Here is a 19,937-nt window from a genome sequence, read left to right on the forward strand (position 1 = left end):
TGAAAAAATCACGGTGAAATATTTCCTGCTGCCTGAACAGTTTATATAGCAGAAAACAACCTGCAGTGTCATAATAGATTCTCCAGATGATTTTTTTCAAAGTACAAAATTATGTTTCCAAAAGTAAGCATCTGCGCTTCATTCAGTTATACAAACCAATGAATCGTATCGCAAAAGAAAAAAAATCACGTCACGATCAAAATCACGCATTGTGTATTTAGATATTAATTTCCATTTCAAGCTTCCACCAGTCTCAAACTTACAGGACGATACGAAACAAGGAACTGAGAGGTTTCGATTTCTACAGTAAAGCACGGGTCTATCTTGTCGCACAACAATCTTGCTACCTTGTGCATACATTGCTAGCCTGCCTAACCTAACAACATAGGCATTTAGCCTAAAATTATAAAGCTTTCTCCTGTGACGTCAGAACATAAGGTTGCTCAAGTGTTGTGCGATAAGTGAGACCTGTAAAGAACGGATTAATTGACACAGATTCAATGAAAAACAGGGTTGCCAAACAAAAAAATTATCACAGACTATAAAATATCTACCACCAAAATGTGTTTTAAACACTTGTAAAAAAAACATGTTTAAAACAGATTGTTTTAAACGTTTAAAACATTTGTAAAAAAAACAAAGCCGTGTGTTTTAAACGTTTAAAACAAAGTGTTTTAAACACTTTTGTTTTAAACATGCCAACCCTGTCGCCAGGACATTCATCTTTCCCCTTAGAGACGTTAAGGAAACAGTATCAGGTAGAGTGCATTTTTTAAAGTATAACCATAGACTAAGAAGGGACTTAGTCCATGGTAATACTCATAGATCCCACTGTACCAAAACATAAACAACACCTGTAAATCTTCGTATTTTTATATTATTACATTTATTATTGTGTAATCATTGATTTGTGTAATTTGTTAACAAGAAAATTTCCAACAAAAGTAACAAAAAGTAGTACTTTAAAATCAGCAGTAACTCCACAGAGTTAGTTTTTGAAATGAGTAACTGTAAGTTAATTACTTTTCGAACCAAGAAGTTGAAATGATTTTAACATCTCGGGAAAGCCGTTATTTAAAGGAGGGACTTGTTGTTATTAAGCATCTGGGGCGGCTGCTGCTCCTGCTCCTTTAATCCGTCACGCACACCACTGAAATTCCCAGGATTATATAATTTAGGATATCTTTTGCAAGAGAAAGGTACTTTTTTTTTATTCACGTGTTGTGAAGTGAAACTTATAATATATACAGTTCGTTTGGCGACACGGATACGCTACCAACTCTTTTGCATTGAAGCGAATTACTTACCACAGACGTAAAGTTTAACAAAAATATACTATTTTCATTAGAAATCGTCGAATTTGTTACAGACAAGCAGTATGTTGGCAAGGAAGAAAGGTGAAATTTGTTTGGCTCGGAACGCTGTGCGAAATATGAAAGCCGGCCATCTGTCTTGTTTATAAACGACTAGCTCTCTCAGTACGTGAACGTTGTGTTGAATGGTTCTAAAACGTTAATTATTACATGGCTATATTTATGTATGTAACAACAGTTATGAGTATATAAAACATTGATTTTTTGACCTGTATACACTTCTGTGGCCAGTTCCAAGATGAAAACGGCACTTATGGTTGCTGAGAAACCTTCTCTCGCCGCATCATTAGCAAATATTTTGAGCAATGGAAGATGCACTTCGAGAAAGGGTATGTATGCTACAAAACGTTAATATATCTTTGTGGTGACGTACAGAAAAAAATTCGGTAAATATGCGATATCGCCCGAACGGATTTCTTCAAATTTACAGGAGAAACTACTTACTGAAATCAGTTTCTGTGGCATTGTCGAAGTTCTTGGGAGGTATTTTCTTTCGCGGAAACTGAAATCTTCACCATAGAATGCTGCAGAACAAGAAATAATCACTTGTTATGTAGAGTCCAGCGCAGATAATTCTGCCGTGCAATGCGCGACAGAACTAAAGAAGCAGTGTTGCTAATGGAGCAGATAGAAAAATCGCTGCGGTGCGCCGATGCACAGCTGTTACGTACAACAATAAAATTAGAGAATTCAGGTCTATCTAACGTTGAGTTTTAAACGTCATGCATTATACCAGGACTAGGATTAATATGTACTAACAAGTGGCTTTGTATGTAGCTACATACATATGGACTAAAAATTCGCAAAATATGAACTAACACATAAGTACAATTACCAAAAATTCTGCAAAGAAGACTTCTTCATACGATTCCTTATTTGAGTGATTTCAAACAAAATAAAAAAAATATATACGTATATATTATTTTTCATTGCATTAATGCACTGGTGGCGTTCTAACTTTTCACTCCCAAAACCCGTATACACTGGTATGGAACTGCAACGGCAGATAATAACATGCCAACGTGTTAAACCGCTACAATTGCACCATAACACTCCTCCTCAAACAGTATTATTATTTCCTCTCTGAGATCTGTGACAGTCGGTTGCCTTTGTTGTACATTTACAAAGGATGCCGGCTTCGACAACAATAACAAGTACATATACTGCCACTAGATGATAAGCTGCGCGGCTTTTTCTTTTGTTATGAACCAGGGCCGGCGCTAGTCATTTTGCCTCCCTGGGAGGTGGCAGTAGATGCCGCTCTATTTCGACCCCCCCCCCCCCCGGTCATTACGCAGCAACGGAAAATTGAAAATCAATATATTCCTAACTAAAACATGAAATATAAAATAAATAATGAGACTTCTTATGCTATTTCAATACTATTCAGCGCAAAAGAATATCTCGCTCGATCACAGTTTTCAATAGGCTTATTTTTTTCTTCTCTTCAAATTTTGCCGCTCGGTTCGCCCTCCCCTTCCGCCGGCCCTGCTATGAACTTGGTCACCCATCAAAGCATGGCAATTTTAACACAGAAAACAATATGTATCGCATTAAGCAGCAAAAATGACAGCCTCCTCTATGCAATTTCTACAAGAACACCTGCCGGAGCCAGAGTTGAATTGCTTAGAATTTCCCTAGCTTGGCTATGCAAGGTTTTTGATTTCAACTTCGACAGAACTGGAGGCATTATGGAATTTAACGTTCATTAGCAAACACACACTTTTACATACACACACGCAATACACGCACACAACGTCAAACCGGTCAAATACTTAGTATAAAATAAAAATATGGTGCTTCCAATCCAACAAAACTCACCGCCACTTTACCTGCTTTCCCCTTCCGTGACAGAAATAGTGCTTCATTATTACAGTTGGCAACACTAGTTACTAGCTAGCCAATGAACATGCACTGCATAAAAGAAGCAACGACTACGCCGTGCTATATTGCCACATTGCCGTCCCTGCTGACCGGTGGGAACCGCGAGCTGGAGCGCTGTTCAATTGTTTTCAATGAAGTTTGCGCGAGTGTGTCCAGGAATGGAATGACAATATGGCAACAATAGCGAAGGTTTTCGAGCAGGGTAGAACACGTGATGCTAAGAGAGAGGGAGACGAAACGAAAATTCGTTTCTACGCAACGGCAAATTTACGTGTGTGGCACTCTAAGGAACTTGCATTTTCTGTAACATTATGCCGTTGTTTCCATTATGTACGTGCAGATGGCGCGAGCGTCGAAAGTCTCGCGGTCTCGCCAGTGTTTCCAAATGCCTTTTTTTGTCCACGGGTAGCACCACAAATAATTGACGTTAGCCCCAAAAACCATCCACAGGTAGCTCCACAAACCATTGACGTTAGCCCCAAAAACCATCCACGGGTAGCCCCACGAACCATTCACATGAGGTTAGGTTAGGTGTTAGGTTAGGTTCCATTAGCATTCATTTCACCCCTAAATTGATTGAAAAAATAGGGTTCGTACTAAAATTGAACATCATAAATCATTTTCTTGTATAACAAAGGCATGGTTAGAAACAGTGACAGGAGATTACATTTTTGTTCGTAAAACTAAGCATATACACCAATATATATAAAAGAATCAATCAGCTTTTTTTCAAATTTCCAGACATGACCCCCTGATTTTTACAACAGATTCGTGATTAGGAGGCCAAAATTAGTTAGTATACCGAAAGTTAACAAAATTGGAGACTTTCTCTATATTGTCAATTCACTCCTTTTTTTACGAGAATTTTTTTTTACTGCTTACCTAACCTAACCATGCCGGAAATGGTCTGTGGGGCTATCGTGAATGGTTTTTGGGGCTATCCGTGAATGGTTTTTGGGGCTATCCATCAATGGTTTGTGGGGCTATCCGTCAATGGGGCATGAGTTTACAATACCGGACCACTCTCCAATTTCTATAAAATTTCGCCTACTTACTAATTTCGGTGTTCTGATGACGTATCTGTAGTTCATATTTGGCGGTCACTTGTTAAAATTGTACATTTACGTGTAGAACTTGTAAAATAACCTTGCGATTTACCACAGTGATTGTCCATAATACACAGCAATTTGAAACCATCTTTCTTTCGCAATTCGTTAATGGTCTTTCTTTGCGCACAACAATTTTGCTGACGGTAGACAAGGAATGCCTACGAGGTTAGGTTAGGCCTGTTAGGTTAGGTTCCATTAGCATAAATACAAAGAAAAAATAGTATTTTATCTAAGAGAACTATACCTTGTCTTGCGTGTTGATTTCTGCATGTTGGGAAAATGGTGTCTTCCGTGGAGCTATTGTTCTTATGGTAGGGTTACGTTACGTTAAGAAAACATAGTTTATTTCATTTTTTTCTCGATTTCCATACTTGACCGCCAATTATTACATGCAGATTCGTGATTAGGAGTTCACAATTAGTGAGTAGGCGTAATTTCATAGAAATTGGAGAGTGGTCCGGTATTGTAAACTCGTTCCCGTCAATGGTTTGTGATGACATATTGAACACAAAAGTAGGTATTTTTCGGTTAATGTTGAAGCACGACGCCCGATGATCCATGATGAGTGCACGCCATATTGTCTGTTACCCAAGCAGAACAAGGAAGACAAATAATGACTCGTAATATGAAAAGTTGACAGTATTTTAAGAAAAAAGGCATAACTTCACCTTAAAGAATCTTCCGCAATGCAGAATAGGTGAGTATCAATGCTAAAATTAACGAAATAAATGAGTGAGAGGTGTTCGGGCCTTATTGGATATTTACCAAATTTTCATTAGATAATTAGCAAGCAAGGAGAAGAACCAATCAGCCAGTGTATAGATAGATTCCTTGCGCCAACAAATTTCATTTCTTGATGCAACACGAGCTTTCTAGCCTGTGCGGATATTAGTTTATTTCTCCTCCTTTTTCACTGTTCTGCCGACTTAAGAAAAAGATCAAATAGCCTAGTACAAATACTGGCCTAGTATATTGTAACTGTAAATATTGGAGCACCAGAACTATAGAAGCAAGACAGTAAGCCTTACTGGTTATCCTTGTGCTTTACATTGTGCAATGGTGATACTACAGCGGCTTGAATAACGTAGTGTGGAAAACTACCCAAGAAACTGGTTCCCGAGACGGATGACAACATAGTTGGCAATGCGATCAGTGTGGCTGCTAATTTTCTTATGAAAGTAATGCGGCTTTGTTGGTTTTTGGAATATATTGTGTAGATTTGTTTGTCTTGAAAGGTGGTACGTGAATTGATAGACACAGTTATATTTGTGGAGTGATTTGCAGTCACGAAGTGACATTAATTTGGCAAGAAAAGTAAAATAAAATCAATAAATAAATAGCATGCGGAACACAAGAAGAAACATTGCAATGCGATTCCGGACGTCAGGTGTTGGATTGTGTACTAGAGTATATTTTTCTATGTTGTTAGAATATAAATAGTATCCTGAGAGATATTTCATACCGAGCCAACAAACCACAAGTGTCACTTGGAAGCCAGCAGTCGGTAATCAACCAATGCAACCTTTCGAACCGTAGGAACACAAGCTCTGACTGCACAGTTTCCTCAAGGAGTTTTTAGACCAAAGCGACATGTGACAAACGATACGGAAATTTCAGACCAAAGCGACACGGGTCCTTCTGTCCAAGATAACTTTCATACCAAAGTGACACGCAACACACGTCGCTTTGAAACGAGCCAATCAAGAGCAACATTTCAAATCGTAGCGGCATGACGGGCAGCACAGGCCAGTGTTCAGTTGGTGAAATCCTCAGGCGATAAGTGTCTCGTGCTGTTTGTTACTTTGGTGCGCAATCTCCCTCAAGTAAGACACTCATTGCATCTCACATGCGCTAACAACAAACCAAGGTAACATGTTGCAAGCTATTGAGGAAATGGGCCAGTTTGAGCGACACGTGTGGCTTATCGTGTTGCCTAGATCTGTTGTTCGCACAATTAGCAGCAAATGCTTGCCAATAGGCTGAAGGCACCATGTCGTTTGTCACTTACTTGGGACCTCAGACCGAAGTAACAAGTAGCACGCGAATACAACATATGAACGTGTTGTTTGCTGTTTGGACCTGCATGCTCAATAAATGCTATTTTACAGTCTGGAAGTGTCTGGGTCACTAGTCACATCAGTATGAACGCTTGTCCCATTGGTCTGAAAGTTTCCTTACACTCATGTCGATGGCTTAAAGGAAGTTTGGTGGGGTTTCCCCTTGTCGTTTCATGCAATCATCAATATCATCATCGCTGGCTTAGTTTAAATTAGAGTTGCAATTAAGCAGGCTTTCTTGAATGGATGGTTTTTTCCTGATAAAAAGCCATTTTTTTTTAAAAAAAAGAAACAACATTTTGGCTTTTTACCAATTACAGCTAACCTGTTTGACTTGAAGTTACTGTTATGAGTTTACAGGTTTGTAGTGACATATTTTACAACTAGCTAAAAAAATTTACATCATGTAGCAACCAAAAGACAGATATTGGCCAATCCCAGTTTGACACATATTGCATACTGGTTAAGATACAATTTTAACCCTAGTGAACCGGGGAGTTGGGGGGGGGGGGGGGGCACCTTCGCCGGCCCACCACTCTCTTTTTTTTTAGATTTTTCAACTGTTTGAAAATAATAAATTACATTGTTTCCTAGGATGTTCTCAATATTTCTTTATTACTTTTGTTCATAAAAACATAAATGTAATGTAATTAGGAGGCAAAATGCACTTGGTTGGCATATCAGGTGCCATCTTTGAATGTGGCTCATTTAAGACACTCATGCCAATGACAGTGTATAATTGGTTGGTAATTATTGTAATTATTACATTTAAGGGGGAGTCATGCCAGCACAGCTGTCTTTCCAGAAAGACAGAGTTTTCCCCATGCAAAAATAAGGATAACATTTTTACTTTTCTCCTTAACTATTGGACTTGCGACCTTCAAATTTTTATGGGACATCATTGAAAGGTGTGTTTCATGGTCCGTACATTCATTTTCTTTGTAAGACAAATGGTTTGATACTTGGTTTAATTACATTAAGTTTGGCAACATGGCTTAAAAATGTCATAAACAAGCGCAACCTTGTCCCTTTACCAGGGAGTGGGCACGTGGTTGGCACGTGTCCTTTCTTGTGCTGGTCATCACCCCCTAGAGGTAGAAGGCCATTCCCTTGCCTCGTGATGTCATGCAGATCCGACCCTTCCAACAGCAGCCAGTACTGTTCGTTCGTAGTCCAGTTCACGATATTGCTTCTACAGCGGGAAAGGATTACTAAGTAATGTTGAGTAGGATTTTGTAGAACGAGAATATCAAATAAGGAGATTTTAATATACTGAAAGTAAATTATTTTAATATACCAAAATATAAAGTAATATGTAAATTGTAATAGATTAGTTCTGTTCGAACATCTGATTTTTTCTTCCAAATGTAGTGAATTACATTTATGTACGCACAATTCTTTGCATCTTGATCTTAGCATTGAAACACATTCTAAAGAAATGTATTAATAGACAAAATTTAGGAGGATATACAGATTTTCGGACAGAGATTATTTTAAACAAGTTAAGGCACGTACATTTATTCATTCATTGTCGTTGTTACATTTAACCTGGAGAGGCAGCGAACAGACAGAAAAATCTTTCCTTTTTCTTTAAAAAAAAAAGAAACAAAATCGTACACAGTGTTATTGCTATTGGTTACACTTTTCTTAACCTTGCTCCAATGCATAGCTCCAACTTATTCAATGGCCAAGTCAATCGTGTATCACTTGAATTCACCCTCTCGGGCTGAATTTTTAGATCCACGTCTACCGCCTCAAAAATTTAAAATCACAATAAAAAAATCATTCTGAAATCTGAAAGCATCTGATGGAAATTGAACACCAAGAACATATGTTTCCTGAGCTCATTCTCAAATTTACTGGCAAATTCTCGCAATGAAAGTAAGCTACAACTACATCAATCGTAAGCAGATTAAATAAACACTAAGTCCCTTCTAAGCAAAATGAAATAATATGAGAATGCTCGGTTTTGTATCTATCTCAAAATGTTGGTCTCATTCTCAGGTTTGTCATAGTTTGAAATGAATGTCTTGCTTGGTTTCGTATTAAGCTGAAACTGCTTCTCTCATTCTTGGGTTTGTCATATTTGAAATGAATGTCATTCTCGGTTTCGTATCAAGCTGAAAATGATTCTCTCATTCTCGGGTTTGTCATAATTGAAATGAATTTCATTCTCGGTTTCGTATTGAGCTGAAAATGCTTCTCTCGTTCTCGGGTTTGTCATATTTGAAATGAATGTCATTTTCTGTTTCGTATCAAGCTGAAAATGATTATCTCCTTCTCGGGTTTATCATATTTGAAATGAATGCCATTCTCGGTTTCGTATCGAGCTGAAATTGATTCTCTCGTTCTCGGGTTTGTCATATTTGAAATGAATGTCATTCTGGGTTTCATATTGAGATGAAAATGATTGTCTCATTCTCGGGTTTGTCATATTTGAAATGAATGTCATTCTCGGTTTCGTATCGAGCTGAAAATGTTTGTCTAGTTCTCGGGTTTGTCATATTTGAAATGAATGTCATTCTCTGTTTTGTATGAAGCTGAAATTGATTCTCTCATTCTCAGGTTTGACATATTTGAAATGAATGTCATTCTAGGTTTCATATTGAGCTGAAAATGCTTCTCTCATTCTCGGGTTTGTCATAGTTTGAAATGAATGTCATTGTTGGTTTCGTGTTAAGCTGAAAATGCTTCTCTCGTTCTCGGGTTTGTCATATTTGAAATAAATGTCATTCTCGGTTTCATATTGAACTGAAAATGCTTCTCTCATTCTTGGAATTGTTATATTTGAAATGAATTTCTTTCTCTGTTTCGAATCAAGCTGAAAATGATTCTCTCCTTCTCGGGTTTGTCATATTTGAAATGAATGCAATTCTCTGTTTCATATCGAGCTGAAAATGTTTGTCTAGTTTTCGGGTTTGTCTTAGTTTGAAATGAATGTCATTTTCAGTTTCGTATCGAGCTGAAAATGGTTGTCTAGTTCTCGGGTTTGTTAAAGTTTAAAATGAAGGTTATTCTCGGTTTTGTATTGAGATGAAAATACTTCTCTGATTCTTGGGTTTGTCATAGTTTGAAATGAATGTCATTCTCGGTTTCGTATGAAGCTGAAATTGATTCTCTCATTCTCGGGATTGTCATATTTGAAATGAATGTCTCTTTCGGTTTCGTATTGAGCTTAAAATGCTTATCTGATTCTCGGGTTTGTCATGTTTGAAATGAATGTGATTGTCGGTTTCGTATCGAGCTGAAAATGCGTCTCCCGTTCTCGGGTTTGTCATATTTGAAATAAATGTCATTCTCGGTTTCATATTGAGCTGAAAATGCTTCTCTTGTTCTCGGGTTTGTTATATTTGAAATGAATGTCATTCTCTGTTTCGTATCGAGCTGAAAATGTTTGTTTAGTTCTCGGGTTAGTCATAGTTTGAAATGAATGTCGTTTTTGGTTTCGTATCGAGCTGAAAATGTTTGTTTAGTTCTCGGGTTTGTCATGGTTTCAAATCAATGTTATTCTCGGTTTTGTATTGAGCTGAAAATGCTTCTCTTGTTCTCGGGTTTATCATATTTGAAATGAATGTCATTTTCGGTTTCTTATCAAGCTGGAAATCATTTTCTCATTCTCGGGTTTGTCCTATTTGAAATGAATGTCATTCTCGGTTTTGTAACGAGCTGAAAATGGTTGTCTTGTTTTCGGGTTTGTCATAGTTTGAAATGAATGCCATTGTCAGTTTCGTATTAAGCTGATTATGGTTATCTAGTTGTCGGGTTTGTCATAGTTTCGAATAAATGTTATTCTCGGTTTCATATTGAGCTGAAAATGCTTCTCTTCTTCTCGGGTTTGTCATAGTTTGAAATGAATGTAGTTCTCGGTGTCATATCAAGCTGAAAATGTTTGTCTAGTTCTCGGGTTTGTTATATTTGAAATCAATGTCATTTTCGGTTTCATATCAAGCTGAAAATGTTTGCTTCGTTCTCATTCACTCTCGTATTCGTGTATTTCCAGTTATTTTTTATGTCATTCATATTGTAATGTCTGAGTGATAATTAGGAGTGGAAGTTGATAAAATGTCATCTTTTTTCTGACATCTCGGACAGGATGCCCATTAAATATACACAATATTACACTTAGTCTAGAACCCAAAAAAGGTAATTTTAAAGTGCATTTTTTTTGCCAATTTTCAGGTTTTAGGTCATTTTCCCAGATTTTCAGCATTTTTCCGTCATATTTTGCAATATTCGGTGTGTTGTTTCATAATATTTTGTCACTTCTTTCATTTTGGTAATATTCTTTAGTCTTCTCACCAAGGTGAATATATATCTCGCAGGATTGCAATTTACGAGCTAAAGAAATGCTGAACGGGTGACAGTCTTTGTTGTGTCGGGGGAAACTACAAGGTGTCCGTCTGGGGTAAACTCAGATTTAACCCGGGGTGGGGGGGGCAGTTAAAGGCTGCGGTTGCATGGTGCTAATCTCGTGACCGCCAAAATGGCCCAGACAACGAGAATGTGTGGGGCTGCTACATCCGCATCCCCTAAAATGTGCCTTCATGACACAGTGCTACATACACCGGGAACTTAGCTTTACCTTACATTTCCATCCGATGAGAAATTCAGAAACTGCAAATGCTATTGAAAAGACAAATTTCAGGTTGCTTTTTTTTTTTTTTTTTTTTTTTTTGCCAGATTGTGATTAAAAATCATAATTATTAGGAATTACACCATAAAGGAGCATGGCGAAAGGTGCCATTCCTATATTGATAATGATAGTTCCACATGAGGAGCTAAGTGATAATAACAGCGTTCTTGAAAGATGTGTGAAGTAATGATGACCAAATCTGTTTTTTTTTTTTTTTACTATGGAGTATATGATCGTGAAATGAGGAAGACGAAACTTCAAATATAGTACATTAAGAGCTTTGCTAATAAATTCCACCTGAAAAATGGTTATATTCAATTCAGACTGCCTCAGAATTGCAGATGGTAAAATTTCTGAATCGAGATATAACATTTTACGGAATCTGGATATTTTCGTATCCCATTCTTAGTGTGAAGGCAAGATGTGCTAGGAAAAAAATCTGTGTAAGTGTGTGTGCTACCTCCAGAACAAAAAAAAAATGTTTAAGATTTGTCAGTTGTTTGTTCATTAGAAAACTAAACATTCGTAAGCACAAAACAACAAAAAGTACCTACTTCGTGTTTTGTAATTGAAGAACATTTTTTAAAAAATCGATATTTGAACCCCAGGATCCAAAAAATTAAAAGGCACAAAACCATGAAACAAAAACAATGGATCCACAGCTGCTCTTTTTCCAGAACTAACTAATCTTTGTTAAATTTGTGTTTTTGCTTACTTATAATTTTTGCTATGCGCCATTGTATTCTTGTATTCTGTGTAGGTTTTCTCTGATGTTCTTCATATGTTTGTTTTCCTTATTTAAGAAAAGTGCTAATTGAGGTGAGTGTACATGTATACATTATACATGTGCGCATATGTGTATATTTAATATGTATGTATGTATGTGTGTGTGTGTGTGTGTGCAAGTTGAATTTTATATAATGTGGCAAAATTGAAATTCCATTTTAGAATAGCTATAGCACACATGGATTTCCTGTATTCTTTTAACGGAAAGTTTACATAAATAAATATTCTTCTTTGGTTTTTAGAACTTATGGTTAGATAGTTCCGAAATATATTATTATTATTATTAATTATCTTAAGGATACAATTAAGCCATGCAATATTCCATTTAATACAATATTAATACAAATAATTTCTTAATGCCATATATACATACATTGTATAAAGCTGTAGACCTCGTTCTGGGCTCGTTTCTAATGTGACGGATATGGAAATTACAAGTTTGTCATGTGAAAGTAGCGAGCAAACATGCATTTATTTAAAATATTCATTTTATCGAGAGTGTATTTGATAGGTGGATAGTAGGAATTTCTCCCTCTATATTCAATTACACCGGCCTGCTGGTTTGGATGACTCACAGATGACTGTTGTCTCTGAATAATTTCACCTATTGATTTGAAATCATCCAAATTTTTTCCCAAAATACAGGGCTGTGTTATGAAACTTCTGGTTATGAATGTCACATATCAACCGGGGATTATTATTTCCAATCCACTGGATATATAAACTATATTATGATCATCAGGGCCCAGGACTTTATGTCCTATAAAAGTGTAAAATATGTATGTAAATATGTCAGAAAAAATTAAAAATATATCAGAAAATTGAAAAAAACAAAACAAAAAAACAGTGAATCCCAAATATATACAAAGCAGAACTTCCTTTTTTAAATTTACAATTCAATTCTGGGTTTTCCACACAATATCAACAAAGTTTCGATGATGTATTAAATGAAATTAGAATCTCTTTAATTTAGATTGCGTGGAGAAACATTGAAAAAATCGTGTCGCTTATTGCGCAATTATCCTCAGTTGCATTTACTATTCCGCCACATTTTACCTATTTGTTGGAAGTATAATTTTCGAATTTATATACAAGAAAAGGCAGAGTTGTCAGAAAAAAATACTGTATTCAATCTGCATACAAATTCTTTGTTAAAACATGCCTCTCACACAGGAAATATTTTAAAAAATTATCATATGTAGGCATGTAAACTAAGAAAGTTCACAAATTTTTAATTTTACTAACCTCAAGCATTGCAGTGAGAAACGAAAATTCTCTTCTACCAGCAGCGCTTTGTAGCGTGAGAATGTACGTTCCACAGAGCACGATGTAACTGGAGCAAACCTAAAAAATGCTACATCTGCAGGTGTCAAATTTTACTCAACACTTTCCATAGTTGATCCTCTTGTCACCGCTCATGCCACCGGCGATGGTGGTGAAAATGCTGAATCCAGGAACTGGAGGCATCATTCTGATACTATTGTGCCTTTCAATCGACCATTGATTTGAGATTGTCTTGTCAAACCATATTCACTTGGCATGAAAGAAAAACCGCTGCGTTAACCAACACTCGTTCGAATCATTGTTCTTACTTCTTATCGACAAACACAAACGTCCAGGTTCTTTTTTTGACGTCGGCCTCTTTTTCGCCTTATTGGTAAAGTCAAAGTCTGCAGACTTGAGCACCTTACTGTAATTTTTTTTAATTGTTGTAAAATGGAAAAAAGAAGGCCATACAACAGTTCAAATTCATTTCGTTTCTCACTGGCAATTCTCGTGAATGAGTACAACGATGAAGGGCAAAGTTCGTTCACATCATGCAAACTCAGACAATAAGGCAGATGCATGGATGCACCGAGGGGGCAAGGGGTTGCTTACCCTCCTCCAGGAAAAAAATCCTGCAGGCGTGCCTGCACAGAGGTGTCATGGATGTTTTCAGTTTTGAGTCTCAAAATAAGTGGATAATAAAGGAAAATTAGGAAATTATAGATAGCTAAATATGTCATCTTGCCTGAAAAGGGAAGATAATAAAATATGTCAAATTATGTCCTATCAAATTTGCTAATTTCAGTTTATCACCACCAAATACATCGAGATCTCACTCCAGAATTCGATCCTATGATATATAAAAAATATGATATAAAATAACGTCCCCGGCCCCAATTGTTCACACTTATAGTGTTCCAGTTCAGATAAATTAAGTTTACAGCCCCATAGATAAACACAAATTTCGTTACACAATTTATGGCGGCTGTGTACATTGGCAACAACTCTCTTGGGTCGTGGGTTCCGAGTCCACCTAATAATTTGTCGGCTATTATTATTATTATGATTGTCACTAGTTGAAAGTTTTTATCATCTATAAAGAAAATCCAAAATACATGTCGGCCTAACTCAAAAGATTCAATCGAAATTGTACCAATGTGAAAGTGGATTCAATGCCATGAATCTAACCTCTTCATCGTAGTCAATTAATTTCGGTGATACCTTGTTGTTCTTTTCCATGAGACATGAGCTCTAATTACCATTTTAAACCTTTGTTTTAAAAGTTATTCAATATCAAAAATGTATCAGGTTTGCACTTACGACCTTGAGATTTCCCAACTTTTTACTGATTTCATTTGAATTTTTGGTCTGGAAGAAGTTCATGTAATTCGAATGGTGAAATTATAGCCATATTTTATCACAAATAATATTGTTTTCTGCGTTGCCAGAGCGGCGGCATTGTACTGTCGTGCCGTTGTATCTCCCTGTGTCCCATGACAGTAAACTGCTATTTTGACAAAATCCTGTTTCCCTGCTTGCTTCTTCGGAGAGGGTGATTTTTAACATTGTCGGATCTTGCTAAAGCACTATATCTTATAGCAATAGGTTGTTTGACCGTGAGTTACTTCGTAGGGGAACGAGGCAACACAGGGTCACTACAATAAAGGTGGTCTCCGCACCTGGAGTAAGTGCGATTTCACTATAGCGCACACCCCCTAGTTAGGGAAGTCCAAATGTTTCTAATGTCTCTTGTGAAAACGTTCTCTTGTTATTTTGTTGGACATGTCGATTAACTGCTGCAACTGACAGCCTGTAATATGCAGAAAACAATGTTCTTTGTAATAAAATATCACTATAATTTCACCATTCGAATTACAAGAGCTTTTTCCATATATCTGAGGAGGGCAAGTGACTCCCTCCCACCCACTGGGAGTAATATTTTTTTTTATATTGTGTCACCGACACAATAGCGCATTGATTGTAACTAGTAACACACAGGCAATATAAATTGTCACATGATAGCAATAAGATGGTGCCCTAGGCTTCAATCCCCTTTGCCTACCCATCACTACAGTGCTGCTGTAGGTTCAGTCCCGATTATACTGTATGTGCATAAAGTGGATTTCAAAATTCACACAAGCCACGGGACAATGTGCCTCCACCTGGGATCGAACCTGGAAGCTCTTGATTCCAGGATGGCACTGAGCTATTGGGAAAAGGCCCTTGGGTAATATACTTCAAAACTACAAAGGCAAACAGACAGACATGCACCTTCGACCCCTTTGAGATCTATTTATCTTGGTCACTAACATAAGGAACAAAGGAATAGCAGCACCTGTTGATTGATTTGCTTAATTTTACTTCACTTTTTGTGCCACTTTGGCTAATTTGCGAAGATGGGGATGAGTGATGAAATTGATGAATGAGCACTCATAAACAATGCCCAGGCTGGAATTCGAACACGGGACCCCTGGCGTCGTAGCCAGAGGTGTTCATTTTGAGTAAACCTCCCCTCACCCTCACCCTCCGAGATCGCAGTCGCCCTCGCCCTCCACCGCCCTCACCCTCCGACATTGCTCTCGCCCTCGCCCTCCATCGCCCTCACCCTCCAAGATCGCAATCACCCTCGCCCTCCACCGCCCTCACCCTCCGAGATTGCACATCGCCCTCACCCTCCATCGCCCTCGCCCTCCACCGCCCTCACCCTCCGAGATCGCACATCGCCCTCGCCCTCCACCGCCCTCACCCTCCGAGATTGCAGTCACCCTCACCCTCCATCGCCCTCACCCTCCAAGATCGCAATCGCCCTCGCCCTCCACTGCCCTCACCCTCCGAGATCGCACATCGCCCTCGCCCTCCACCTCCCTCACCCTCCGAGATCGCAGTCGCCCTCACCCTCCACCACCCTCACCCTCCGAGATCGCAGTCGCCCTCGCCCTCCACCGCCCTCACCCTCCGAGATCGCACGTCGCCCTCGCCCTCCACCACCCTCACCCTCCGACATCGCTCTCGCCCTCCACCACCCTCACCCTCAGAGATCACAGTCGCCCTCGCCCTCCACCGCCCTCACCCTCCGACATCGCTCTCGCCCTCGCCCTCCACCACCCTCACCCTCCGAGATCACAGTTGCCCTCACCCTCACAAGTCTTCCGGAGGGTGAGGGTGAGGTCTGCCCTCACGAGGGTCGCCCTCCGGAGGGTGATCACCTCTGGTCAAGAACATCCAGTTATTGGAAACTACTGTTTATGCTAAAATCAAGAAAAACACCTCCCACATCACATCAACCAGGGACATCTAAAATAATGAGTCACACACATTTCTAGGTGCCAGAAACTGTACCAGGGATGCATTATTTGTTCATTATTTGGTGATACGTTATCTTTGTAAATCTGTGCGTGTGTCCGTGCCTGAGTGATACCTGTTTGGGGGAAGGTTAAAAGGGGAATTTCTCTTTCAGCTTGCAAATGTTCCTTTTTTTCTGGATGACCCCTTCCCCCCACACACACATACATAAATAAATATACATGCCAAGGTGGGGGCTGTCGCCATCCGTTTGAAAACCTGAACAAATTGAATAAATATTTACACTTTATGGAAATGTGAATAGTTCATTAAATAAGTAGATATGCAGCAAACCCGGAATACAACGGAACTCTGTTCCGGCAAATCAGTTTTGTTACGGAATTTAATTCCTTCTATGGTATGGCCGTAGACATGGGTTGGGTTCAAAAAATTTTTTTGGCAGGGATCAGACCATTGATCAAATTTCAATAATATAAATAATAACAATAATAATAAATATTATTATACAATGTTAATCAAAATACCATAAAACTTATATAATTTAATTCCATTATTATTATTATCATAATTTTCATTATTATTAATATCGTTATTATTATTATTATTGCTGTTATATCCGTGAGGAGACTTTCGTTCTCGATCCACCAGATGAACAGCATAGCTGTTTTACATTGTATATTTTACATTTAATACAGTTAGAGTACACGACATGTGTAGTTATTCTTTTTTGTTAATATATTTTATATTCGTTGTTCAATAAAAGCTTTCAAAGTGAGACAGCTGAACATTTTATTTTTTAAAAAAAATTGGAATTTTCAAAACTGTGGAACCATTTATTATTTCGATTAAATGGTAGATTATGATATATATATATAAAATGGTTTCTTTAATGTACACTATTTTTTTTGATCTAATGAAACTTTTATTTTTGTTATTCTGTTCGAATACTAACTGAAATTTATTTCTCTTATTAAAAATAAAACTGTTTTGTTATTTCTCTTATTAATAGTAAAAATGTTTTGTATCTTGAAATAAACTATGCAAATTCCAGGGGTCCATGGATCGGTTCGGTTCGATCCTCTCCTCCCGATGCTCATAATTGTTCTTGTACTTACCAAACAGTCGACAGACGACAGTCGCTATGCACTAAGTACGTGTTTTATAGGACTGCATGTATACACTACCGCTGGGTGGAGGGTGGTGAACGTAACGCGCTACGAAGCTGGAGGTCCTATGTTTGAACTCCTGTCAAGGAGGATTAAAACCTTATCAAATGGGGCAACTTAAAGGTCGGAAAGGCAATTTTGGGACACCCCAAACCCATTTTTCAGTCAGAACCAGAAAAATACACTGGAAAGACAACAGCAGAAGTGAAAATGGAGCAATGGAGGTGGGCTGTGATTCCGAGAAAAAACTGTTTTGCACAAGTTTCGGGAATTGCAAATGTTTGAAAATTCTAGCTCGATCATTTGATTGGTTTGGCCTTCTTTACTTCGCTTTCTGTTACTTTTAGCTGATTGCAAATATGAGGATGAAAGATGATATGATGAAATTGATAAAGGTACATCGATCGTCTCAGCATTGTCTCCCCTTGTATTTTGAAAAGCTTCGAATAAATTTTTGAAAATGAGATACTGATTTTGGTTCCTGGACGTCCATTAATACAACATGTCAGAAGTTTCGGGGGGGGGGGGGGTTTGAACCTTTGAACATCCAAAGTCCCTCTCTAAATACGGCCATGTGCTGTGACACTGGACAAAGATTTTATGTACATAATACTCCATACAAAAGTCCATCCTTTGTCGCATTAATTCTTATAAACAATAGATGAAGAGGAAAAGTGAAAGTTCTTGTACTAAATTTGTCTCTGGAAATTTAGGAAAAATAAATTCGATTTAAGATGAAAATGAAATCGTACCGGCATCATTTTATAAATGGCAGTTAAATAAAAACTCCATTACGTTGGGGATGGGAGCTCAAACACGCATCCAATAGATAACATTAATCACTCACATACAGCTCCTACTTTATGCGGCAGCGGTAACAAATCATATAAATTACTTGAATGTCTTATCACTCGAATACTTTTATTCTCGTTCTTTGTCTTTCAGATGTGCATATTTTAAGACTGTTATTGCTTTTATTTTCCGTTACCTACGGAAATCTTTCTAGCACACATGTAGACACTCCAAGAAAGGAAATATATGTCTCTCCAAGAACTTCAAGTGGCAATGGCATCTGAAATTATACAATTTGGTCTTAATTGATTTCATATTTTAATTTTTGCTCTCAACGCCATCATCGACCGAGTATTTACTTTCTGAACACATAGCACGTATACCAGTACTGCATACCATATTTTGATAAACCATGCTCTAGTGGTAGGTTTTACCCCCATTGACCAAGAAAATACATTCTTTATGTAGACACTTGGAAGTTTTGGTATTTAGTTCCTTCCTTTAATTATACATCTCTCCAGATTTACAGTTCCTATATGGATATAAACATGAGCTTATTGGAGATGAAAGAAAGTTACAATCCTTTCCCTGTACTCATTGGGTAGAACGAGGCACTAAAAAGTTAACATATTTGCCCTATGATAATATATATAAGTCATGTCATTCCATGTCAGTTCAACCAAGGTAAAGAAAGAGGTTTTGGAACCTATGCTCTCAGATTTTGATGAAACTTGGCACATTTAATCCTTTCATGCTGGTGAGAAACTACATTTTTTTTTCTCTAACTTGTCTGGTTTCATTTCTACAGTTTCTCAAACTTTCAGTGATTCATCCTTTCCTCTATTCCCAAAGCCTCCAAGTGAGCTGCACTGTCTTCGAAAAATAATTCTATCTCCCTTACAAATATTCAATCTTTTTGAAATTTCACAACAATGATAACCAAGTAATAAGAATTCCAGAATAAAATATTTCAACATATCACACTTATATTTTAGTAGACAATTAAATTAATAAAATAGTATTATTATCTAATTTTTTGGGACCGAAAACTTGGTTTACTAAAATTTCAATTATCATCGAGAGGGAAAGGTGCAACACCAACACAAGTATTTTTGTAATGAACTTATAAGATCTAACTTACCCAGAGACAAAATTGATAGCTTTTTCTTTCCTTCTGAAAATATGACAACTTATTTCTGAAAATTTTTAAAAAAGGCTACCGGATTTTATATTTTTCAAATTAATTTAAAATCTAAGATTCTAATTCAAAATATCATTGAAGTAAATGTTTAGAGCATACAATTTTAAATAATGTTTTCCTGAATGCACAGCGGGCTGGGCACGGGGGAGGGGGGGGGGGCAGTGCCACCATCCCTGGAAAATGAAGGTCAATCAAAAAGTACGTATTTTACACACATTCAGACCTCTCCGATGGCGCAGTGGTAGCGTCGTTGCCTTCTAATCAAGGGGTCCCTGGTTCGATACCCGGTGGAGATACATATAGTGGTTCGGATCTCACTTTAAACTGTAGGTCCAGTCCCGATTAGCCTTACTGTGAATAAAGTGGA

At 37.7% G+C, this 19,937-nt stretch overlaps 1 protein-coding gene across 1 annotated transcript in view; it reads left to right on the top strand.

The window, feature by feature from the left end:
• The first annotated feature begins 1,272 nt into the window (after window positions 1-1,272).
• Window positions 1,273-19,937, top strand: part of Top3beta (DNA topoisomerase 3-beta) — a 102,380-nt gene continuing 83,715 nt past the window's right edge. Inside the window, exon 1 of the mRNA XM_083143639.1 lies at window positions 1,273-1,702. Within this exon, the coding sequence (XP_082999765.1) occupies window positions 1,612-1,702 (91 nt within the window). The 5' untranslated portion in view covers window positions 1,273-1,611. The remainder of the gene's footprint in view (window positions 1,703-19,937) is intronic.

The sequence above is a fragment of the Lepisma saccharinum genome, chromosome 1 (genome assembly GCF_977018435.1).
Source record: "Lepisma saccharinum chromosome 1, izLepSacc3.1, whole genome shotgun sequence".
Lineage (NCBI taxonomy): Eukaryota > Metazoa > Arthropoda > Insecta > Zygentoma > Lepismatidae > Lepisma > Lepisma saccharinum.